At 40.7% G+C, this 23,326-nt stretch overlaps 1 protein-coding gene across 2 annotated transcripts; it reads right to left on the reverse strand.

Annotated features, from left to right (window-relative positions):
- Positions 1-262: 262 nt before the first annotated feature.
- sclt1 (sodium channel and clathrin linker 1) lies at positions 263-21,534 on the reverse strand. Of its 2 annotated transcripts, none has more exons than XM_022223936.2 (23): positions 21,344-21,534; positions 17,543-17,610; positions 16,946-16,998; positions 15,531-15,603; positions 15,031-15,086; positions 14,517-14,652; positions 14,079-14,150; positions 13,547-13,597; positions 13,283-13,348; positions 12,363-12,524; positions 11,736-11,827; positions 11,502-11,588; positions 11,186-11,276; positions 10,721-10,891; positions 9,546-9,620; positions 8,848-8,990; positions 8,281-8,473; positions 7,197-7,333; positions 6,877-6,936; positions 6,338-6,416; positions 6,068-6,163; positions 5,116-5,216; positions 263-4,041 (listed from the first exon to the last, which is right to left on the reverse strand). In XM_022223936.2, the coding sequence occupies exons 1-23, from the start codon at positions 21,378-21,380 to the stop codon at positions 3,819-3,821; spliced, it is 2,322 nt and encodes a 773-aa protein (XP_022079628.2). In that variant the 5' UTR covers positions 21,381-21,534; the 3' UTR covers positions 263-3,818. The 2 variants fall into 2 exon arrangements, with proteins under 2 accessions (XP_022079628.2, XP_022079629.2); XM_022223937.2 differs by having other exon boundaries at positions 3,857-4,015.
- Positions 21,535-23,326: the final 1,792 nt, after the last annotated feature.

Raw genomic sequence — 23,326 nt, forward strand, 5'->3', positions numbered from 1 at the left:
ACTTTCAAGTGATTATCAACTTACCTTCTTCAGTGATGTGCCTTCTACACAAATCATTCAATGCAGAGAAAGTACAAACTTCTTTTTCATCAGGCTTGCAACTTGGTCTTTGACAAAAAAGAGGAAATTCCAATCTTCGCAAGATTTTGTACTGTTTTTTTCAAATTCCAATGGCATGAGAGTGAAGTGAAAAATGAGGAAATCAGTTGATCCAAGGAAAAGTTGCATGCCTTTTAAATAATGCACAATACATTTAACCACATTTTTGGTTTACAAAAGTTTTATTTCAGCTTACAATTTTTTTAATCAAACAAGGAATGTCCTAGTATACCCTGTGTAATGTTTGTTCAGCTTGTAAAATAATGCGACCAGGAAGGAGAAAACCAGGTCAAAATCTCAACAGAATAAAATGCAAGATCTGGGGCCATACTGACTGTACGTGCTTGCCTTAGACTACTGCAGACCAGCAGACGCAGTAGTTTGATGAACAATCAATGGCTGCGCGCTCAAGCACGAAGGAAGTCTGTAACATTTGTGCCTGAAATTTCAGGTACACGGCAGAGTTTGCTCACCTGTACATTACCAACAGGTGATCTGAAATTTCAGGAGAAAAAAGGGTCTGGAATCAGGCTACTGCAGCAGGACTTAAATCATTGATTCAGTGAATGGTTTATGTGATATCACAGGTGTGGTGCACATGCAACTAATTTTTTTACTTGAATGAATGCAAATTCGTGTTACCTCCACATGAAATGCACTCATCCATAAGCCGCTTGCACACTGTGTGGGAGCCACAGTAATGCTTTGCTTTATGCCCAAGGGTACACTTCTTCAAGGAAGTCCATACAGAATTATAAATCTTGTCACTGGATGCAATTGCTAGCTTCTACCTGTTGCAAGGGGAGGTCATTAGGGATGTCTTTTTTTCACACCGACCCTGGTATTCTCAGTTACTAGTCTGCATCTTTTTGGCATCTGCATTTCACCGCAACTTTCATCAACTGTGGCGATTGAGGCAGTGAGAGTTTTAACAATGCAAAAGAGTTAACATGCAAGTTTACTGTAGAAGTCAAAGAAAGGTACCTCCCTATAAAGAAAAGTAAACAATGAGTCCTGAAAACTAACAGGTGGTGTTGAGCATGGTATGCTTCAGGTAAGAGCCGATGAAGAGTGGCAAACATCTCTGAACTGATTAACATCAAAGTGAGGACTGCTGATGGAACATGCCATGTGACCCTGACAAACTCGGTGGTCACGTTGTAAAATCCTTGCACTGGTAAGCAGAGGGTCTTTGGTTCGAGTCCAACTCAACTAACTTTTTTACCATCAGCTCTCAAAAAAAGCACCCAGGTATTGTAGTGAAAATCAAATGACACTTGAAATGAAATGTGTGATACGGAAATCAACATTAGTCAATAAATGAAGGATAAACATACAATGGAGTTGTATGCTTGTATCAAGGTAAGGCAGAGAATTGGTTTTACTGATAAAAACCAGTATCCAGCAGATAGTCAAATACTAGGAAATGCATCAACACACGTTTCAACCAAACAAGCTAATAAATATATATTCCATTGAAACAACATTATAACGCAAAGGCAATCAATTCCATAGGCTATTTGGTTAATTTCAAAATACAATGTACTACAAAGCTGTAAAAGAAATCTGAATGCAAATACTAAAAATATTAAGGCTTGAATACTACATGTACATTAACTAGTAAATGCATGTTATTTTTCCAAATTACAAATGCAGCCTTTTAAGACCTTTGTACCACAATTCATTCAAATAAACAAGCACACACACACTTTATATTTCTGGAAAAAAAATAAAAATATTTACAACTCATAGAAATGACAATAATTGATTCTTACAAGGCCCCTCTTGTAAAAAAAAGATCATCAGATACTGAAGTATGGGATTTGATGGGTAAATATTCCTTTGTGCCAAAATATTCAGTTCCGATAAAGAATTTGCATCATGTTTGCTAAGCGATTCTGTTACAACTATCACACCTCTTGAGTTTGTTCTTTAGTTTGACTGACACTTTTCAATTTATATCTCCTGCCATATTTGGAACTCATATTTTCTTCTTTATTTCTTGTCAAACTTGGGTACTTAGACCTAATATGCTGCAACAGTATACCTATTATTAAGACCCATTAATACATACCTAAAACAGTTTAGCTATACCTACTGGTTGAGAGCCTGTCTCATGGCTGGTCTTAAACAATAGATAAAACACCCACATGGCTGCATGCCACTTCACAAAGTAGGCGCCATGACCATGGCAATCTCCATATAAGGGGATTGTTATGACTATACATTGTGTTGTAGTGTACTATAATCTATGAGTTTTTGTGGAACTGTGTGCAATTTTTTTGTTGGTTTGATTATATTGGTAAAATGAGTTCTTATTTGTTTTGCTAATTTTCATCCTTTTTTTATTTTTTGTATTGTATTTTTGGTATTTTAATGTCTTAAATTATGTAAGCTGGGATCCATGGGAGATCAGTGAGCAGGCTTACTGAATGGATCCCCCAGGGTAAAAAGTAAATAAATAAATAAATCCATGAGAGGAACATACCATAACATGGCTAGAGGGATGTCTGAAAAAATGAAGTGAAACTGCTCAACAAAATTGTTGAGAATTTGTATTATTTTTAAAACTTGTTTTGACTTCTTGACTAAAAAGGTATTTATGAACGATAATAAAAATGTGCTTTGGCTTTATAAGCCTCAGGCATTATCAGGAGCATTTATTCTGCTGATCCGAATCTTCCACGAAGGTTTAAGAACGGCAAGGCACATATCAAACCCTCATTAATGGTTCCTGTGCTTCAGTGCCTCCAGCCTAACGCTGGTCAAAAGAAAGTTATGCAAACAGGAATCCTTAGAATGCCCACAAAGCACTGCATAGAATTTTCAACATTTGGTAGGTATCTGGCATTTAGCTTGCAATGAAAAACCCTGTTCTGGTATTGACAGAGTGAGCATACCTTGGGACAGGGACGTCGACTGCTACTGGCCATGTGATACATTTGAGTGACAGCATGAGGTTCTCCGTATAAACCCACATAGATCACTGCCTTGTCTACACTTCTGCATACACAGATAACAAGACGCCCCATTCTCTGAACTGCCTGTCTTAGCCCAAAGGTTACAGTAATTTTCACAAATGAGTTTCTTGGTGCAGTTCTGCGCTAACAAACCCAGTTACTCACTAACAGGTGTATGTACGGTGAAGAGCATGCTAACTTCAAAAGACAGCTTAAATACTCTTTGTTCTTTTCACACCTTACTTAAAATACCATGCTGCAGAGTATCTGTCCCGAGTGGGACCAAAAGAAGGTGCAATTTTCCTAGCAACAGAGACTCCTTTTGTGGGAACTGCACTTTGCAGGTTCAAAAATGACTATGAAATGCGAGAGGTTACAGTTGTGTCACTACTAACACGATATACACCGGGGTGAGATTTGACCAATGATAAAAATAGGTGAAAACAGCTGAAACAAGGCATAAAGAAGCTGAATTGTGAAAATCTCCTATGCCTTTGTACACATCCAGTGAGGGAAAAAAAGCTGAAATCAGCTGAAAAGCTGAGGAATCTAATCCCTAATACACTCCCCACCAACATGAGTCTTTTCAAGCATTCAGATGGTATTTCTACTCAAGGCGGACTGAAGGGTAGAGCAGGGAACAGGATCAGCATATCCAAGTTTTGAAACCTGCTGGGATGTTTCCTTTATCCATTAAGCAGCCCGTGAGATTGACCCCATGTCCAACCAAATTCCTCCACGGGGCACATCTTATATAAACTACATCGGTGAAGAGTTGCCACTCCCAAGAGATGAGGATCGCCCGCTGCGGACACTGCTGATGTGGCTAGTGGTCCCTCCACCCATGCCACCTGCTGCATTGTTGCCATTCAGGTTGAGATGTTGGCCTAGGGTCATCGTCGCTCTGCCGTTGTGGATCCTGTTGGCTGCTAGCATGGCTTCAGGTCTGTCTAAGTCTGATAAGTGGATTGGATCAGGTAACCTGCATCAGGGGAATTCATGGACACAATTTAAAAATAAAGGACCATTCTATGAACAAGTCACAGTCTAAACCAAGGCCAGTAAGTCAGCACACCAGGCAAATATAAAGGCAAATATTAAGTGGTATTTTGTGCACCTGTGTGAATCACCCTGAACCTTGACTGGATTATGTCCCTTTAGTTTGAGTAGTTCTTCCAGGCCCAGGATTTTGGATGTGACTGTGCCAAGACAAAGCTTTGTCTTTGGTTGTTCTAAAATCAATCTGAGTGCACCTCCTTTTTTAGCCACTTCCTGAAGGGGCAGGTATCAATGTTGATGATGCTGGGCCGGGATATTTATCATTTTTTTCCGTTTTCAAAATTCTTTAAAAATTCCAATCTTCATTTACTGGACACTTACAAACACGTGAAGGACTGTCTGGTGGCCCCTCTGCCTGCAGCCTGGTAAAAGGAGCCCAGATTGTGCAGTGTTAAACTTTCTTTTGTTCACAAACTTGGCTCAGTGCGCTGCTGACCTCTTTTCAATAGGGGCCAGATTTGCATGCAGTGGTTCTGTGCGGTTCATGTCCCCAATGGTAATCCGCTCGCTCTCTATGCCCCAAACCGTAGTATACTGTTTCAAAACAAGGCTGGATTATCTCCACTTTTGAGAGTGAAGAAATGTCGGTAATGCCCAGCAGCCTGGTCTTTTGTTCCGAGTACGATCTTTTGTTACAAGGCCCTGTTCCCTTTGTCCATGTTTGGAGACCGCGGCCATGCATATAAAGCATACATGTCCGGATCCAGAATCCCCGGCAGGAAGTGGTTAAGTGGGTCACATGACGCACCCCAACGTACATGCAGTACACAGTGATTAATAGATAATGAAGATCTTCTGACAAAAAGTCTAAATTTTCACCTTTCCCATTGTTTTGCATCGATGTGTAAATCAGTAATCTAATTTAGATTCAGTCTACCTTGGTAACCCTTTTTTACTGAATCTGTGCCGGTAAAAGCAACAGTGAGATGACTGAGATCTACACGTATGTGTGACAACAAACAGGTGGCAAACCCACTCACTGACTCCCACCACTTACCTGATGGACCGACTGGATTCTAGCTTGAGCTTCTCCAGTTCATTCTGCAGGTGTTTCCTGTCATGCAGCAGTCGCTTCTCTCTGGCTAACTGCTCCGACAGCTGTCAAAGCATGAAACACAAGTTTCATTTATAAAGCGCCATTTCCATAAGAAATGGTCAACGGTGCAGTACAAGGTGACGTAAAAAATAATGGATTTAAGAAATGAAGGGATGAATGAATGAATGTCACCATGCTAGTACCCAAACGGCAGTATGGGGATACGTCTGTCCCAACAATAGGGAAAACAATTTTACCCAGACCTAACCCTGCTGGCATTGGCGATGTCTCAATCTTTCCCGGGGACAGACGCCTCTAAACCTACCTACGCTAAAAGAAAAGTAATTATACCAGACACGGTGACACTAAAATTAGAAATCACAGCTAAACCTACATTAAAATTTAAACTAACAATAATAACCCAATAAATAAAACTAATAAAATCAAGAATTTTGCAGTGCAATATCATTGTGCAAATGCAACATTAAAAAGGTAAGTTTTTACTTTACATTTAAAAACGGCAAGGCTCTGCTTGCATCGTATGTGCCATGGCAAGGCATTCCATAATTTAGGAGCAGCCGTTGCAAATTCCGCCACCAAGTGAGGGCAACATTTTACCATTAGGATAACTAACATATCAGCCTCACTCCAAATCAACCCTCATCCTCCCGAAAGCCTTCACAATCCTCCTAGAGGTTTTGAAGGATCTTGCAGGTTGATGATGGTACAGACTCCAGCGACGTTGACTTTACATGGGGATTGACGATTCTTGATTACAAAGAATGTGTCAATGGTTTCCTGCAAGAGTTTGGAGGGCTCAGGAAGGTTTCTTGCAGGAGTACCAAAGGGAGATAGTGGTAACAGATTTTGATGTGAGTGAAAGTGCGCTACGACGTTACAAGATGATGAGAACCTGTTTCGTTGTAGTGGCAGCCCTGAGTTCAGTATCGGCAAGTTTGCGGTTGAGTTTGCGAATCATTTCTGCTTCCTCTGATTGCTTCCTCTCACTCTAAAAATTGAATAAAACAACATGAAAACATCACCAACAGATATCACAACACCAAGGACTATCCATTCAAGGAAATGTAAAGCTGCTTAGACTGATGAATGTCAAACATTCATCTTGGCAATTTGGCTAAACTTGCGTATGGAAAAAGTCGAAAGAAAATGCCAGCTGACGTACCTCCAGAAACATCTCCCTCTGCTGGCTGAGTTGTGATGTCAGTTCCTCCGAACGCTGCTTGTGCATGGCTATCTCTGATCTGTCGGGCAACGTAACCATAGCAACTGATCCATGAGAAGCAATATTTTGATGTCAACTCCTTGCAAAGTCTAAGACAAGTCATCCAGTCTCCCATCACCCTGCTTTTCAAAATGAACTGGGCAAATGCATTCCCTATATTACCGTTTATTCCCTGGGACTTGCGACAAGCTTGACAAGAACTCTGGAGAGGTGTAAAGCATAATCAGGTCAGCATCATCATTTTAGCAGAGAAAGCCAATGTCATGCACAGCCAGCACATGTGCATCCTGTGTAATCCAAAACTAACTCAGCCCCCCCCCAAAAAAATATCTGGTGTCAGTGATAGTCATGAGCAAATAATTAAAAACCAAACAAGGACGGACAGACATCAGAGATTTAAAAACCAAACAAGGACGGACAGACATCAGACATTTTTGGTCCTAAACTGTTGAAACAATCTCTGTAAAGGTTACACTTACCTGAGATCATTCACTTTGGCCTCAAATTTCTGGGCAAGTGTTTTGGATTCCTCCCTCCATCTTTAGTCCAAAAAAGAGGAATGATAATGAGGGAAATAAGCAGAAGCATGTTGCGTCTTGTAAAAAGTACTGTTATACAAAAGTATAGCATTAAACAATCACAGACAAGTGTAATTAATGCTACTCCTTTTTTTCAACACTAATGAAAAAAAATGATAAAGATTCATAAAAATAAAGGTCTTAGTAGTACCACCCCAAAGTATCAGCCCAATGGAACAGCTGTAGTGACCCAACGGAATACAGCAAGTTGCTGTGCATACTTTGCACTCATCCTCTGCTGAGCGGTCAGCATCTCTCTGAGTTCCTTCATGGCCTGACGGTTGCCTTGCTCGGTGCTGTCCAGCCTGGCTTCGTACTCCGCTCGTAACTGGCTCGTCTCCTGCTGCATGGCCGTCATCTGTATGCCCAACAAAGACATCAACCCATGTCTGAATCTACTACACGTGTCTATGGGAAGTGGCTGTAGCCACTAGTCAGCGGCTACTATAAGTGCATGTGTTATTTCAAGCCATAGCCATAGCATTCAGACATAGCAATCAAATGCTAACTTCTCCTTTAACCTCTTGCTGCCCCGGGACCCGTTTTTGAGCACATAGGCTTTATACACGAAGCCGGGGAGCCCGAAACTGGGACAAAAGAGCTGGGCCTTGTAACAAAAGACCGTGCACGGCACAAAAGACTGAGCTGCTGGGCATTACCAACATTTTTTCACTGTCAATAGTGGAGATAATCCAGCCTTGTTTTGAAACAGTATACCACGGTTGTGGGCATTTAGTGCGAGCAGATTACCACCGGGGACAAAAGCACTCCATCACTGCAGCGAGGAGCCACACAGCACCGCTGCACGCTAATCTGGCCCCTATTGAAAAGAGGTCAGCAGCACACTGTGCCAGGTTCGTGAACAAAAGAAAGTTATATAACACTGCACAATCTGGGCTCTTTTTATCAGGCTGCAGGCCTGGCTGAAATACTCCGGCGTCATTAGATTTTGTCTGTCAGACTAGAGTGGCCACCAGAAAGTGATTCATGTGGGTGTAAACGTCCATTAGTTGAAATGATGAATTGTTGAAGAATTGTTAAAACTGAAAATCTTGGAAAAGTCCCGATTATGTGCACTGCATTTTTCAAACCACCCGGCAGCAAGTGGTCAAAGGAAACACTAACAATCTTAATTCTTTCTGATAAAGTGACCTGGAATTCTTCAAAAGTACCTGTATTGAAAGCCCAGAGAAACCTGTGGAGAGAAAACGATAAAGATGCATTTTCCTTACGGTGCAAGACTTCAAACTCAACTTCAAACTTATTATGGGAAAAACCCAATTCATAAGGCTCATTCAACTTCACCTGGGACAGACACTTCCTCTCAGCTGCAGCTTTCTCCTTCTGGGCAGTCAGGAGTCGTCTCTTGTAATCATCCGCAACCTCCGTCAGTCTCAGCCTCTCCTCTGACACTGCCTCACATTCCTTGCCCACTTTGTCCAGCCGCTGTTTCAGCTGCTCATTGATCAGGAGGCTCTGGGACTTCTCCTCCTCTTGGCTGTGGAAGGGGAAGAGCCAGGAAGTTTGCTGAAAATGGACTGCACTTACATTTCCTGAGGGGTCAAGACTGCCAGTGGCAGGTGATCAGCTATGACAGAAGTTACCAGTGTTGCAGTCAAGACCTTTTCCCAAGACCTTTAACCAGGCCAGACTGATTGATTAGCTCACCTGCTCTCCAAACCATTCAGTGAGTAGCATTCTCTGGTTTCTACACAACCAGTGTACATTCGCACTAGTTGAGGGTCTGATTACTTGACTGACTGATGGAATGACTGACTGACATATTTTGCAGTTTTCTCCACTTTCTGCACCTGTACCAAGGCTTTGCATTAGTTGACTGTTAGATTACTTGACTGATTGACTGTATCTCACCTGCTCTCCATTCTCTGCATAGCCTTCTCTAGTTTCTGCACTTGCACTGCCGCCTGTGATCTCATCCTTTCAGCTATGTTAACCCGACCCTGTAGCTCCTGATACAGATGGTCATCCGGCCCCTTGGTCCCCTCCTTGTACACCTGTTGTCAGCAGAATCAGTTCAGGAGTTCAGTGAAACAGTAAGTTCATAATTACAACAAATATAAAAACACAACAGTGGACTGTTTAAGGTTTATTGCGCATGTAATGTGGATGAAAATGTTTCTAATAACTTCCCTGAGGAATGTTTGAATACTGAATACCGCAATCATAGGGCTGGATAGGTCAAAAGTGTGGCATTTTGGAGGTTGCTGATTCAAATCAAGTACTAGAATACTTGAACTTCACTGCTGGCATAGACCTAGAATCCTTAACAAGAAAACTAGTTTTGTGTATATTAACATGAAAATCACATGCACTTTGGCTATGCTCTCCACACTATGATTTCTTGTGAGTAGTCGACGTTTGCTTTCAGGAGATTATTAATTAATGGCTTTTAAAACACCTTGATCTGAAGACAAACTGTCAGGAGTTTATTTGCATTCATGCAAGGAATAAGATGATGACAAGAGAGAGAACAGAGTGGATAGAGCCAGTAACTGATGTCGGCTTATCAAGATTAAGACCGATCAAGATTACATGAGTGCTCAACTTACTGTTTCCAGTTCTTGTTCTACTGCCCTCTTCTCCCTCATGGCTCTTTCAATCTCAGCTTGCTTCTCGGCATTCTCCTGTTTAGAGAAAGGCCAGTTAGATTGCAGCTTGGCACAATGTCCTCTTGCAAATGTGTGGTAACTGTGGAGGTTTTGGAGTCAGGCTTATTTGTAATCCAAATAGCACCCTCATTTATTCTTCAATACAGCCCCATTTTGCCAGGAATTTTTTTTTTTTTAAATTGAAATTGGAACGTTCTGATGTTTCGCATTCTAAAACTGTAAAAATTTGGACAGTTTCGATTGGCAAGAACGGTTGGCAGGTATACATAATAAATAATAATAATAATAATTGACATTTATAAAGCGCCCAATCCAATCAAGCTGTTCCCAGGTGCTGTACATCAGTATAAGTATAAATAAAGAAATACATAATTAAATGAATGAATAAATAAATAAGAAATAAATAAAACCTACATGTACCACAGTTAAAATCAATACTTAGAAACTAAAAATGCTTGTTTAAAAAGGTGCGTCTTCAGCCCGGTCTTAAAACTCTCCACATTCCTACATACAATTCAGGTCTTATCAATTTTCGACCCGACTCACAGCAGACTCACCAACTACTCCACATAGCCAAACCCCCTCCCACTGACCTTTGTATGGCTATGTCTAATACATGCACCTATGGAAGCCATAGCCTTAGCAGCGAATGTTCTACTCGGAGGCACAGCCAGTTGGTTTGGACCACAGAGCTATATATAAAAACTAGAGCACTGACTCCTGTACAAAGTGATGTCTGTTTGTGCACAAACCTATGGAAAACTTGAAATTTTGTACGGCTTTTGTACGACTATTTGCATATCTGCGTCTGTAGTCTGAAACGATCCATCAACAAACCTGACAAACAAAAAACCTGAAAACCTGAACGCACAATCAGTAAATAAGCATTTCATTTTTCTCTATGTTTGCATAGGTTGTGCTTGCGGGTTGCATTTAGAATACATTATTCGATATTCATTCTATTTGATTATACATGTGCTACAAGCATGCAGATAGATTCAAAATGTCTACGCCCAGGACGGTGTCAAATTTTCTTCGCACGGAGAAATGAGAAGTTGGCACTCTGGTTTCTAGATATAGCTCTATGGATGGGATCCACTGTAGCCCTTCTCTACCATTTCCAGGCTCTGTATCTCCTCCATGAGTTTCCCAATGTTGGTGTTGCACTGTTTCCTGACGTTGTCCACCTCTTGTCTGGTTCTCTTGCCAGCCTCGTTGATCAGCTTGGACAGGGCTTCCTGGAGCCTGCCTAGTTCATGAGTCTTCTGCTGCTCGCGCACCAGGGCCTGACAGTAAAGGAAGGTAAGGCTGGGGCTCAATACAGAGAGACAATGTCTGAAGACTGAATATCTGGAAATGTTCTCATCATTTCCTTTGGAATAATAGCAATATTGGGGTCGGCTGATTTTTCCAATTAAAAGCTGTTATTAAAAAATTAAAATTAAGAACTTCATTTTGCCAGAATGAAAAAGACATTGTCTTAACCACAACGTGGCCATCAGCAACACTTTAACAAGCCTGTGCGACAGCATTAAACAACATCTCAAAGACATCCTAATAAATTCCAACAAGTGACTGACCTGATCTTTCTCAAGAAGAGCGTTTTCCACCATCTGGATGCTGTCTCGTACCTGGGCCAATGCTTCATGCTCTCTCCGCTCAGCTTTGCCACTGCACAGCAGAAATCAGTCCAGCAAATTGTTCGTAACAACAGCGTGGCTACAATTAAGATACTTTTACAACGTTCACTGTGGTCATGTGCCAGATCTGAACACCGCTTTAACACAGTTGCTTCACCCACCATCATCACATTTTCCTTATCAGTAGACAACGTACAAGTTCTGATGCTTATGGATGGCATTTGCTCCGTCATACTCGGTGTTATTGCGTGCTTACCACTTGTGGTGTAAGGATCGCATCCTCTCCTCCTGTTCCTTCAGGTTGGCAAGCAACTGGGCATTTTCTTCAGATAAATTAGTTAATCTATGGAGGAAAGAAACGCATCCAACTGAGGCCTGCAGGTTTTTAGAAAACTGTGCCGGGGGGTGGGTGCTGTTAACAACACTTTGGTAATAGTTTGGAGTACGGTTGACGTGACGGATAGGGAGAGTGAATGGCATTAAAGCTTACCTGTGTTCTAGGTCCATGACCACAGCCTGTAGCTGTGTCAATCTACTGTCGGCTGATTCCTCTCGACCTTTGGCCTGTTGACTCTCCCTCTCCTGACAGGAAAAAAAACAGGATATTGCTAAGCTGGTGTTGATGATAGTGTGTTTCTGGTGAAATGTTGAGAGGTGTTTGACCAAGATGCAGCAGATGGAAGGGATAACCATGATTCCAAAATAGGATGCAGTAATATGATGTGAATGGGAAAAAACGTGGGTCTTTCAGATTGTCTGTTCTTAAACGACATGAGTTTCGTAAGGTGAAATTAACGTCTTAAAGTTTCCAAATTCTGAATTGCCATCTTACCCGTACTTAAAACTTGACAATATAAAGATTTCATTGTTTTGTCTTTCCCAAAGCATAAAAGCCAACCATGTCACTGAAACAAAAAGAAGTGTACAGTAAGTGCTGTCCATTAATTCATTACAGAATTTGTGACAGACACCCTTATTAAATGGCCTGAATTAAGTTAAATTTAAAAATGAAATTCCAACTTTTCAAACAGGTTTATCAATTGATTGGCATTTTCTCATTCCGATGCCCTCTTCAGGGTCTGAGCACATGATGTGAAACAACAAAAGCAGCTAGTACCTTGGCCAGATTTTCTTCTTTGAGCTTCTCAGCTGTGTTTCTCATCTCAGCCAGTTGTAGGTTTGCTGCTCTGAGATCAGTCCTGGCTCTCTTGAGGTGATCCCTGAGTGTGTCTAGCTCTTGGGACTGGGAGGCAATCACCTGCTGGAGATGCTGACTGGCCTGGTCAAGAAATAAGAGAGTTTGGCTCAATTAGAGAAGACACAGGGGAACTCGACTTCCAACATGAGCATCAGTGGACTTAACAGCCAAATTAAGCTATTCAGACCAATCACAGTTTCTTCAGCCCGGAGCTTTCCAGAAACTTCAAACCCCGCCAACTGGTATTGGAGGATTGCAAGATTGAGGAAGGTTTGATCCCAAGACTAGTACAAGACACTTGTACTTTACAGGAGGCATGAATTACCTACAGTACGAAAGCTAAAACAAAGTGTCATGTGTTTCTACATAGCGGAGGATTCGGACAGATTCATAGGCTCCTATATGAATAAAATTAAGTAGTTAGAGTTACTTCTTTACAGTCTTTCAAGTGAAATTATTTGGGCATGGCAAGTATTCAATTAATTCGAAATGTTTAAAAGGTTATTCCATTCTGCAAATCATCAAAATGTATTGATTTCATAACCAATTAAAGCTTGTGAAAACTATTCTGAATATACCAATAACATAATGATCATCACACTGTGTTTACATATGTGCTTTCCTATGGCAGCAGGGTAGGACACATCCATCCCTATGGGAAAGCACATACGTATACAAAGCGTAACGTCATTATAGTTTAGGTCTGTTAATCTCTGAGATATCAGGGCCATATCCCAATGTACATGTAACTCAACCCATTGATCAAAATCATGACTACAGCAATCCTACATCATGTGAATTTCATTCATCTGCCAATGCAATCACTCCTTCTCACTTACCATGTCTAGTTTTTGGTTTCCAGTCACCAAGATTTGATTCTGACTCATTAAGGCGGACATTTTTTCCTGAAAAAAAAGAAAGAATCAGTACACTAATAATTCAAAAGAAATACTCACAGTAAACTGCTACCCAAAGAAAATCAGACGGGGAAGGGTAAAACATCTAAGAACTTAACTCTGACCTTATTTTTGTTTCTACTCTGAGTTTAGTTAAGCAATACAATTTTGGGATCAGGATTCAAGGTGGAAAAAGAATTTTCATACCTGAACAGCCTGGTATCTTTGGGTTTGAGCTTCATTGTTCCCCAACATATCCTGCACACAAATACAGTATCATCAATAGGTTATTGGGAACAGGGAAACCCCAAGGGATCAGGTCGGGACTGATCAGACCCCAATTCACATGCCAACCTTGACTGTATTCAAACTTTGGGTTGCAGAGGTAGAAGACGAGGAAAGTACCACAACTTGATATAAAACGTGTCTTGTAAGAACCCTCCTCCTGACCGTCTCTGAGATCCTTCAAAATCTAATGGGTGTTGGAGGATTCAGCACAACTGGGGAAAGTAGAGTCTAGCCAAAAGTACTTTGCATGGAGGGTAATGCCCCATGGGAGCTGAAGAACAAAGAATGCGTCGCAAGATTCATGCACAGTGATGGATTTTGGAAGACTAAAAAGTTCCTTACCAATGTGCCTTGTTGGGTTCACGCAAAGACGACTGGATTCTAGACTGGAAATTTTACAAAAGGACAGAATGACTGATGAAGAGTATACATGAAAGATCTCAGCACTGACCCTGTGTTCCTTGGCAAGTCTGTCTAACTCTTGCACTGTTTCTTGCCACATCTCCACAGCAGAATCTTTCTCCTACAGATTAAGTCAATACGTTGACATTACTGAAACATATGACATGGTTATGGTTAAAAAGGTGAATGTAAAACATGTAATGGGACTAAATGAAAGATTCACAACCACCAATGAGTGGTAAACACAGATTAACTTGACAAACCAAAGCAAAGAGCGGAGTTTGCTTTAAAATTTGATAATTTTACAACACTTCTGAAAAATTCCCCATTGGCACTGACAATGGGGTATATTTTCAAAAGGCATTCACAGGACAATCATCACATGGGTATAATTTTATTATACATTATAAATTCAGACACCAACGCTTCAGAATATAATAAATAATGTTGAAAGCAAAATAACATGCTGGCGTTGCACTTCACTCACCTGTGTGATTAGAGTTATCTGCTTCTGTAGATTGTCGATAAGTTGTTGCTCTTCAATTATGCTGGTGTCTGCCCTAGAGACTTGATGCACTGCCTCTAGCTGTCCCTGAATACTGGCTTTCAACTCCTTGTGTAACCTGAGCAGGATTGATCGATCATCAATCAAACAATTGATCAATGTTGATTAATCAACAAATAAGCTGCAAGCTTGGGACATATGATTGTCTCTAACTGGTCCTGAATACTGGATCAGGTAAGTTGGCCATTGCTGATCAATGACCAATATATAAATCGGTAAGGATCAATAAATTGGTCCCATTGGCTCTGAAGATTTCATTTAGGACCACCAGGTAGACCAGGCTTCTACTTTCAGTTTCCTGAGTAACCTGATCCGGACTTATCAATAATCAATCATTAATGACGGTTTAATCAGTACCAATCTCAACTGTTATAAATCTGAACAAAATTAAATCAGATTGATTTTAAATACATGAGCAGCTTTTCATCATTTTCACCTGTTGTTTTCATTCACCAGTTTGTCAATTTTCCCAGACAGTTCCACATGTTCAGCCTGAAAAAAAAATCATAACAACTTCCATGTAAACATTTTTAATAAAGCCTGGTCACATCGATTTGTTCTCATGAAAAAGAAATATTTTCCTTCATTCATCAAAAAGGGTAATGATATCAGGAATAAGCTATTCTCAAAGATGGCCATAAATAGTTTACAATGAACTAGGAGCAAACATTCCAAAACATAATACTGATACATGTAGCTGTGTTACTTTGAGTGATTCTTGATGTGGCAGTGAGTCGGACTAAGTTGTACATGTACGTTTGGATGTTTGTGTCGAAAGCACAGAATTGTGATATATTTTCTAAAGATCAGTCACCAAAAGACATTTACTCTAAACCTACCGGTAGCAAGTGGGTTCTTCCAGACAATAGGAAAATGTGAATGAAATTTCAACTCCCTCCGTCAGGTTAAAGTTCAAGAGAGCTAAAGCACGCCTACCTTGTATGTTTTTATCTGTTTCCGTAGCGATGACAGCTGGTGATCATATTCAGCAATAAGTGGCGATAATAAACTGGTGACACAAAAAGTAAAATTCACTTTCAAGCTCCTCTATTGAGAAAATAAAACACTACTCCAGCTGCCAATGCAGCAAAGTGGCCATTTCAGACACAGGTCAAAATAAGTGCATGTCACACGACTGTGGTGGGTGTCAAGTTCTTTTTCACACATTTTGACTGTGGGCTGCTCAGTGTATTTTCAGACAATGAGGTAGTGCAACTTCATAATACATGTACCTGTACAAGATCGGCTATCTACATTTGAATCCACTGCTACACCTGCTAGGCTAGGCTTACATTTAATGATATGTTCTCAGTATTGTTTGCTATATAACAATATTTCAATATACTTTACATACATACATTTCCCCCAGCCCAGGTTGGATGATATCTTCATCATGGGATTGCAACTACTGTACCATCCAGAATATCACTTCATCATACTATACGGAAATTTTGGGAATTTTTTTTTTTTTCAAAATTTTATCAGAACGTTCATGAAGCTGAAATTTCATTCATATGCTCAATAGCTAGGTTTGGAATAAGTATGTACATTGTATGTACATGTATATGTAAAGATGTCCTTGGGTGACATATTTGTTGAAAGTTAAATATACATCACAATTTCAGGCTTCCATCGCGTCTACTGTAAAAATTCGAATGAACTTCGCACTAAGCACTCAGGCACAAAACGCATTCCTATTCACCATGTGTAGAGCGGTGTGCCCCTACGCATACATGTAGAAAGCCAAGCTGGAATAACTGATGGGGAAGAGGTTGAAAAATGCACAGCAACTGCCAAGTCTGGTTCCTAGACCAAAAGATACCGAACATTATTTTGAGTGATTCTTGAAGTGGCAGTGAGCCAGATGAAGTTGTACATGTATGTGTACATGTACTGGTGCGTTTGGATGTTTATGTCGAAAGGACAGAATTGTGATATATTTCCTACAGATCAGTCACCGAATGATATTTATTCTTGGATGATGTCTTCATCGTGGGATTGCAACTAACATCCAGAATATCACTTCATCATACTATACGGAAATTTTGGCAAAAACTTTCCCTACAGATCAGTCACCGAAAGATATTTATTCTAAACCTAGCAAGTGGGTACATGTACTTCCAGACATTAGGAATACGTGAATGAAATTTCAGCTCTCTCCGTCAGGTTAAAGTGGGAAAACATTTTTGTTATTTTCTTCACATTGTAGGGTACTAATATTCTTAATGTCGGTTAGAATTAATGTAAATGAAGACTGGCGTCCATCCTGGGCTACAGTCCTCAATTCTTCTCCTGTTGGAGGATTGCGAACTGCTTGGGTTTCAACAACTGGAAAAGGCACAAATGATTACTTTTTACTTGTCAGCCATGGAGCCGGAGGACCTGCTGAAGTATGCAAGCTTGCCTGGAAACAGTCATCAAAATCATATTAAACCCTGAACAAAATTGTGAATGCTAACACAAAAAAAACAACAAAATTGTTATCAATTGCCATTGTCAATGCCATAATACTTTTATTAAAAAGACATACCAAGGAAAATATTGATTTGGTCCACGCATTAACATTTACAAGAATAATTCAAACTTGTTTGAATGTTTGAAACAATACTTCATGTGATTTGAATGCTTTATTTCAGCTTCATTCCACCTGATTTGCCTTAAAAGAACTATTACTAACTGGTAAATATGATTGGACTTGCAAAAGGGAAAAAACGATTTATTGTTTAAACTAGAGAGCAACAAAAGATGAAATGAACAAGGCAGTTTTTAAAAACACTGTCATATTTTTCAGTTTACCATGCAGCTCCATTGTTATCACAGCACTGTTTTCCTTGGGGGACCTTAAGGAATTCCGTTGCTTTGATTTCGGTCGGTTCATTTAAAAATTGAATGCACAAATCAAACTTTAACAGCACATTTTAGGGTGGGATTTTTGTTGGTCTTTGTACCTTTTCCTTCTCTTCCAGAGGCATATACTTCTCCTGATAGTGCTGCAACTCTGCATTCAGCCGCTGAACTACATGTTACGCAAAAAAAACAAATGAGAAAATACGCAAAAGCCATAACAAAGCAATTCGTATTTCTCTCTTTGCCCGAACACCAGAGTTTTCAAACAAAGCATCAGGTGACATAAAAATGGCTCGTTGAATTTCAAAGGAAACCGTAAAAACCTAACAATAACACTCCAATGGCGGATCAGGTAAATGCTGTAAAATATGTACAAAGTATGATGTATTGAACATAATGAACCAAATAAATGAACTGGTTCATGCAGCCTCCTGCAGTATTCACAAAAAGCTTCCACATCACTGCAGTAGTCAAAGATTTTATGACAGAAAAATAAACAAACACCCCAACAAATGAACAAACCAACAAAATCCTCTTTCCAAGTGTAAGCTACTCCAACAAAGGGTACATGTACAGACAGTAAATAACGTGAGTATTCATGTATGAAGGTTTGAGCCCGGCTAGCTTTTTTGTGTACAAGTACATGTACTCTGGAGAGATGAGATGACTTCAAGTGTTGCTGGTGTCGTGACTATGACACTCCTAAATTATGGACTGGCCTAGTTGCTAGCCAACAGTGAGTCTTTGGTGAAGAGGCAATTTCATATAGGAACTCAATCTCAATAACGACTTGGAACAATTCATTATTTATAACGTACATCCCACCTCACTGTCAGCATTTGCTGCATACTGCAAAATGGGCAGCTGCAAGGCATTTGCCACGGTTCAATGCACGTATCATAAATCTTCCATTTATATACAGGTACATGTAGGCACACTGTAGCAAGTTACTGGTTAAAGGGCAATGTAAGGGCGCCACAGAAATACATACTCCTTTTGGAAAGTGGAAGTGGAAGCATCTCTAACCAATAATCTACTGATAGTTTACTGTTTCGGGCTATTCAACCTACATACATGTACTGTAGATCCGGTCCAACATGTTGTGTCTCGAGGAAGAAACCGTCGACAGTATCATGAATGTGTCCTTCATATTTTTTCTGTTGTACTGGTATTCACATGAACAGTCAGTGGTTCTGTTATGACAGTTTGTGCAGCTGTTACATAACAATTATGGGTACATGTCTGTTGATATTGAGCAACAGTGTTTAGTGTCTAGTGAGAACAAGCGAGTTGGAAACCCTTATTAGAGCCAAATGAAATCCTTTTTACCCGTGCTAGACTGTCTAATCCCAACCCTTTTTTTGTTCAGACAACTACATGTAGCCTAATCATGCTAAACTCTACGGTTGAAACATCACTACATTTCCACATCACATACATGTAAACTCACACCACATACAGTAAGACATTCAATTGAGAACATTTTCTTCACTTCAAACAGGCCAAACTGAGGAGACACTCCTTTTTATGAGGCCCCTGAAAATCAAATTCTTATACGAATTTTAATTAGGTAGACACTGCCGCCTGACTAGTTTTTCACACCTGACCTGATATTTATAAAAATCTTTTTTTCAAAAATCCATGGTTACATGTATGTTGATATTAAAGCAATGACATCTCTGCCATGATGTATTGTTAAACAGGCCATAAAACATACACCGTACTGCCGTTTATAAAACAAAATGTCATAAACGTATAATCCGTGTATATATTTTTTTCTCAATTGTTATGCTCCAGGAAGTTGTGCTTTTTTTATAGCCATAGGGTTAGCAAAAAGAGTTCTCAGACACCACTCAATCTTGTGCAAAAATCATGAGAGATTTTAGGTCAACTCGCCCCTTAGCCGACTCACCCAACTCCGCCCTTGCCGACTCACCCCCTCAGTGGGGAGTCCACTGATTTGGACTTTATGTGATGTTTTTGTAACAGTTAACTAACGGTAACTAATTAAACAAACTTCGTCATTTCGAAATCCGACCCAAGCTGAAGTGCATCATCAATCGGCAAAAGAAAGACAGGTGGTTACAAGCAGGTTCTTTCACGCATTCTGCATGTAGGCAAAGACCGTACATGCGGCAATAATAAAACATGATAGAAACTAATCCAAATGTGATTAACCCCCTCAAAAAAAAAATACATTAAGTTAAACATTGTTGACTTTGGGGAAGTACGTGTCCTATTGCATCATTTATTTCCATTGTCAGGTATCCAGATAAACACGACATCATCGCAACTTGAACAAGCGATATGAGCAAAAAATTAGCAATGCCGCTAGATTGTGGTTTGGTCCCTGACTGTATCGTGTGTACAGGGTAGGCCTATCCATCCTGAGCTGCAGTGCACCCCCAATCAGCAAAAGAAAGACAGGTGGTTACTGCGTGTATGCAAAGACCATAAAAGCCGGAATAAATTAGTTACGCGTACTCAGTGTTCTCCGCTCAGAGCAGATAAGGAACTCTTCCTCAAACGAATGGTGTCCGTATAGGATGGAATTCTTTCCAGTTACCGTGGTTACAGTTTTTCTTGTCAATGACACTGATATCTCAAGAACTGTGGGGTGCGACATCCGCCCTGCTCCCTCGTGGAGCAAGGCGGATGTCGGACCCCACAGTCAGGCAGTCCTGGGGTATGACAGTGATAGTGACCACGGTGACACTGACTCCTAACTTGTTAGCCTACAAAGGCTATTGACTGACTGTTAGTGTCACTGATTGACTGTCCGTTATGTCATGCATGTCCATGTAACCACGTTACTTGTCAGGCCATAACGTAACTAAGAATGAAGCAGGCCAACTCGTACGCCACCCAACTCGTACACCGACCAACTCGTGTGCAGTTTGGTCAAGCCGTGCGCGTGCCAACTCGTACGCTGACCAACTCGTACGCCTAGTATATAACTAATGTTATTAGAAACATCCTTAATTCCCGTCACTACCTTGACTGATAACGGGGATCAGAGCCACCTAAACAAACGGCTCTTTTCAGAGCCAGTGGCCCCATGGCCACACATTTTCAAAAAAGAGATTATTCAATGCAGTTATTTTCTTTTTAATTTTTGCCCTCGCAGGCCACATATCTTTTAAACACTGTAAAAACTTTCTGTAAATTTATGGTCTCCTTAAATTGAAATTTCCCGTAAAATTACGGACTTGTTCCTGTAAAATTATGGAACAATTCCGTAATTTTACGGAAAAGTCAATTACGGACACCTTAAATTTACGGACATTTTTTAATGTGACTTAATACCAATCTTTAAGGATATCTAAGCAAATCTGAAAATACCAGTCTCGACGTAAACAGAAAAAAGTAACGAACAATCAGCTTATCTGGTTATTTACATTTACTTAATTTACATTTTATTTACATTTAATTGATTTACATCTAAACTTACTACAGGTAAATTTGGTGAAAACACGGCAGCAAAAGCTTGTACGAGGTTAATGCTCCGACGCCTGTGTGAACTGCCCAAGTTTGGCGGCGTACGAGTTGGTCGGTGTACGACTCTATGAGTTGACCAGCATTCACTATGAATTCTGAATCTTCTGATTTTGAAATTCTTCGCACCAATTTCTAACGTTACAACTGCTGCATGTGTATTATTGCTGCTGCCTAAGAAGACCCACAAAAACTGGTACGCCTACGGCCATGCCTACCGGATTCAAATTCAGACTAGAGCCTCCGCTCCACCAACTTATTTTCAGTTTTCACGCAAGTGATGCAGCACTGCATTAAGTCCCCCCATTTTTGTACAGATACTCACGGAGGCGGAATAGTACGGTATATACATGTAGGCCTAGTATAACCACAATTGATAACGTTAGACCCTTTCACCTTAGGCTTACCTTGGTCGCGTAAGAATTCCCGTTCTCCGACATCCATGATGTACAAATCCTCGGAAAGAATATTTTATATGGATTCCACAGCTACTCCAATACACGACATAACATATCCTGCAACAAGAACAACAAGTTCAACCGCCCCGCCGCCAGTCCTTCAAGTTTTCCGCCATCTTGGGTTGATTCAAAGCGAGGCTGGGCGGTCTCGTTGCTAGTAGAAACTTTCCAACCAATCAGAAGCCGCATCAAACTGGGGGGGTCTGTGCATGGCCGACCCAGGAGATCCTACACGGGAAATGGGGCAAACACATTTCAGAAGCTTTTTTAAATTGGTCAAAACATCCCATTTATAAATATCAAGGTTTTATTTGTCTTTCTGACGATCACTTTTTCCAGCCCAAAACTACCTGATCTTTTCCAGGGTTTCAGATGCACGCTTTGTGTACAACAACCACTCGAGGAAGAGCAGTGTTACCAATATTTTCACTGGCGACACTTGAACAAAGGCGGGAACTAAATCGGCTTACCAACCCGCACAAAATAAGCAAAAATAAACTACCAATCAAATCAGATGCATATTCACCGAAGAGAGCTAGACTGCGCAGAGGAGACAACTCCCACCTCTCTGAAATTGCAAGCAAACCTAACTACTACTTGAACCCCCCCTTTTTTTTTTTACCAAGGACTGTTCGAAAATGGAACAGGCTCCCTTAGAATACTATTGATGTCTTTAACCACCACAGATTTAATGAAATACAATTCAAATTAAGCCACTCTCCCAGGCCTTCTAGTGAGACTATCAACTGGAGTATTCAAGAGGACAACTACCACGTAGGCCCTACGAGGTACCAAGTAGCAAGCACAAAAGAATATTTCAAAATAAATTATTATCAAACGCGTTCTTTTATCATAAGACCCTTCTGTGACTCTAAGACGTGCCATTAGCACAAATATAATTGATTAATATCCACATATCCACCCCAGACATTGATTTACGATAAGTAATAGTGTACATCATGTTTATGTCATTAGCAGAGCCAGTGAAACGCAAATGAAGCTGCAAACATACAGGTGCTACAGTATTTTGACCGCTATGCTACCAGTGGTGTAAATTTGTGCCAGAAATGGGGGGGGGGATTGGGGGATGGGTAATTGTGGGGGGATGTGGGGCACCCCTGGGTGCGCACATTTCTTCTAGGGGCGCCACAAGAAAATAAGCTTCATCTACACAGCTATAACTCAACAGAGATTATTCACGGGGGGCACAGGCATCCGCTGGGGGGGGGGCACATGCCTCAGTGCCCCCCTCGTAAATACGCCCCCTAGCCACCCCCCAAGACGGGAGATATATACGCAACGTGCAACGCATTTTTTTTACAAAGCAGTCCTTGTAAATGCACCATTGTGTCCCATATAACCTTTTTTCAATGTTCTTTCGAAATTGTATGGGGATGCTTTTTCGATTTTTTTTGTGCCGATGTGATTTTGGTGGTTTGTTGGTTTGATGCATATTGTCAATGAACAGAGTTTTGATTCACCCCCCCACACCACCACCATCACCACCACCACCATCACCACACACACACTCCCATGAACTATTGTCTTCAAATTCCTGAAGGCGCATAACAGCTTATAAAGTCTTATAAAGTGCACTTTTCAACAAAATGAACTAAATAATTTCCATACGTTATTCAGGAGAGGTTGCACAAAATATATCTCATACTAAGTTTATAGGCGGCAGACTCACAAAATTTAGTAGCAGTTGGTTTTACAGTTGGATGGCGCCAGAGCATGGAGCTATCGGAGTACACTCCAGCCTCGGATAGAATACATGGTTGCACACAAAGGCTGTACGTGTGCGTTTGTTCGGAACGCGCCGCCCCGATCGCCGACTGGCCGGTTGGTCACCTCTGTTAATATTTTCGGTTCAAGAACCGTTCCTCAACACTTAAAGCAGGGGACTATTTGTAAAACTATTGCTTCACATCA

Source organism: Acanthaster planci, linkage group LG02 (genome assembly GCF_054643075.1).
Source record: "Acanthaster planci isolate LZ-2023a linkage group LG02, COTS_SCS, whole genome shotgun sequence".
NCBI lineage: Eukaryota > Metazoa > Echinodermata > Asteroidea > Valvatida > Acanthasteridae > Acanthaster > Acanthaster planci.

What these genes read in the sequence shown, in the direction of transcription:
- sclt1 (XM_022223936.2), bottom strand. Translation starts at nt 21,380, where the DNA reads ATGGATGTCGGAGAACGGGAATTCTTACGCGACCAAG. An exon ending in CCATGGCTGACAAGTAAAAA is followed by an intron (nt 15,604 to 16,945) that starts GTAATCATTTGT and finishes TTGTGTCACCAG; the next exon opens with TTTATTATCGCCACTTATTG. An exon ending in AGATAACTCTAATCACACAG is followed by an intron (nt 14,151 to 14,516) that starts GTGAGTGAAGTG and finishes CTTAATCTGTAG; the next exon opens with GAGAAAGATTCTGCTGTGGA.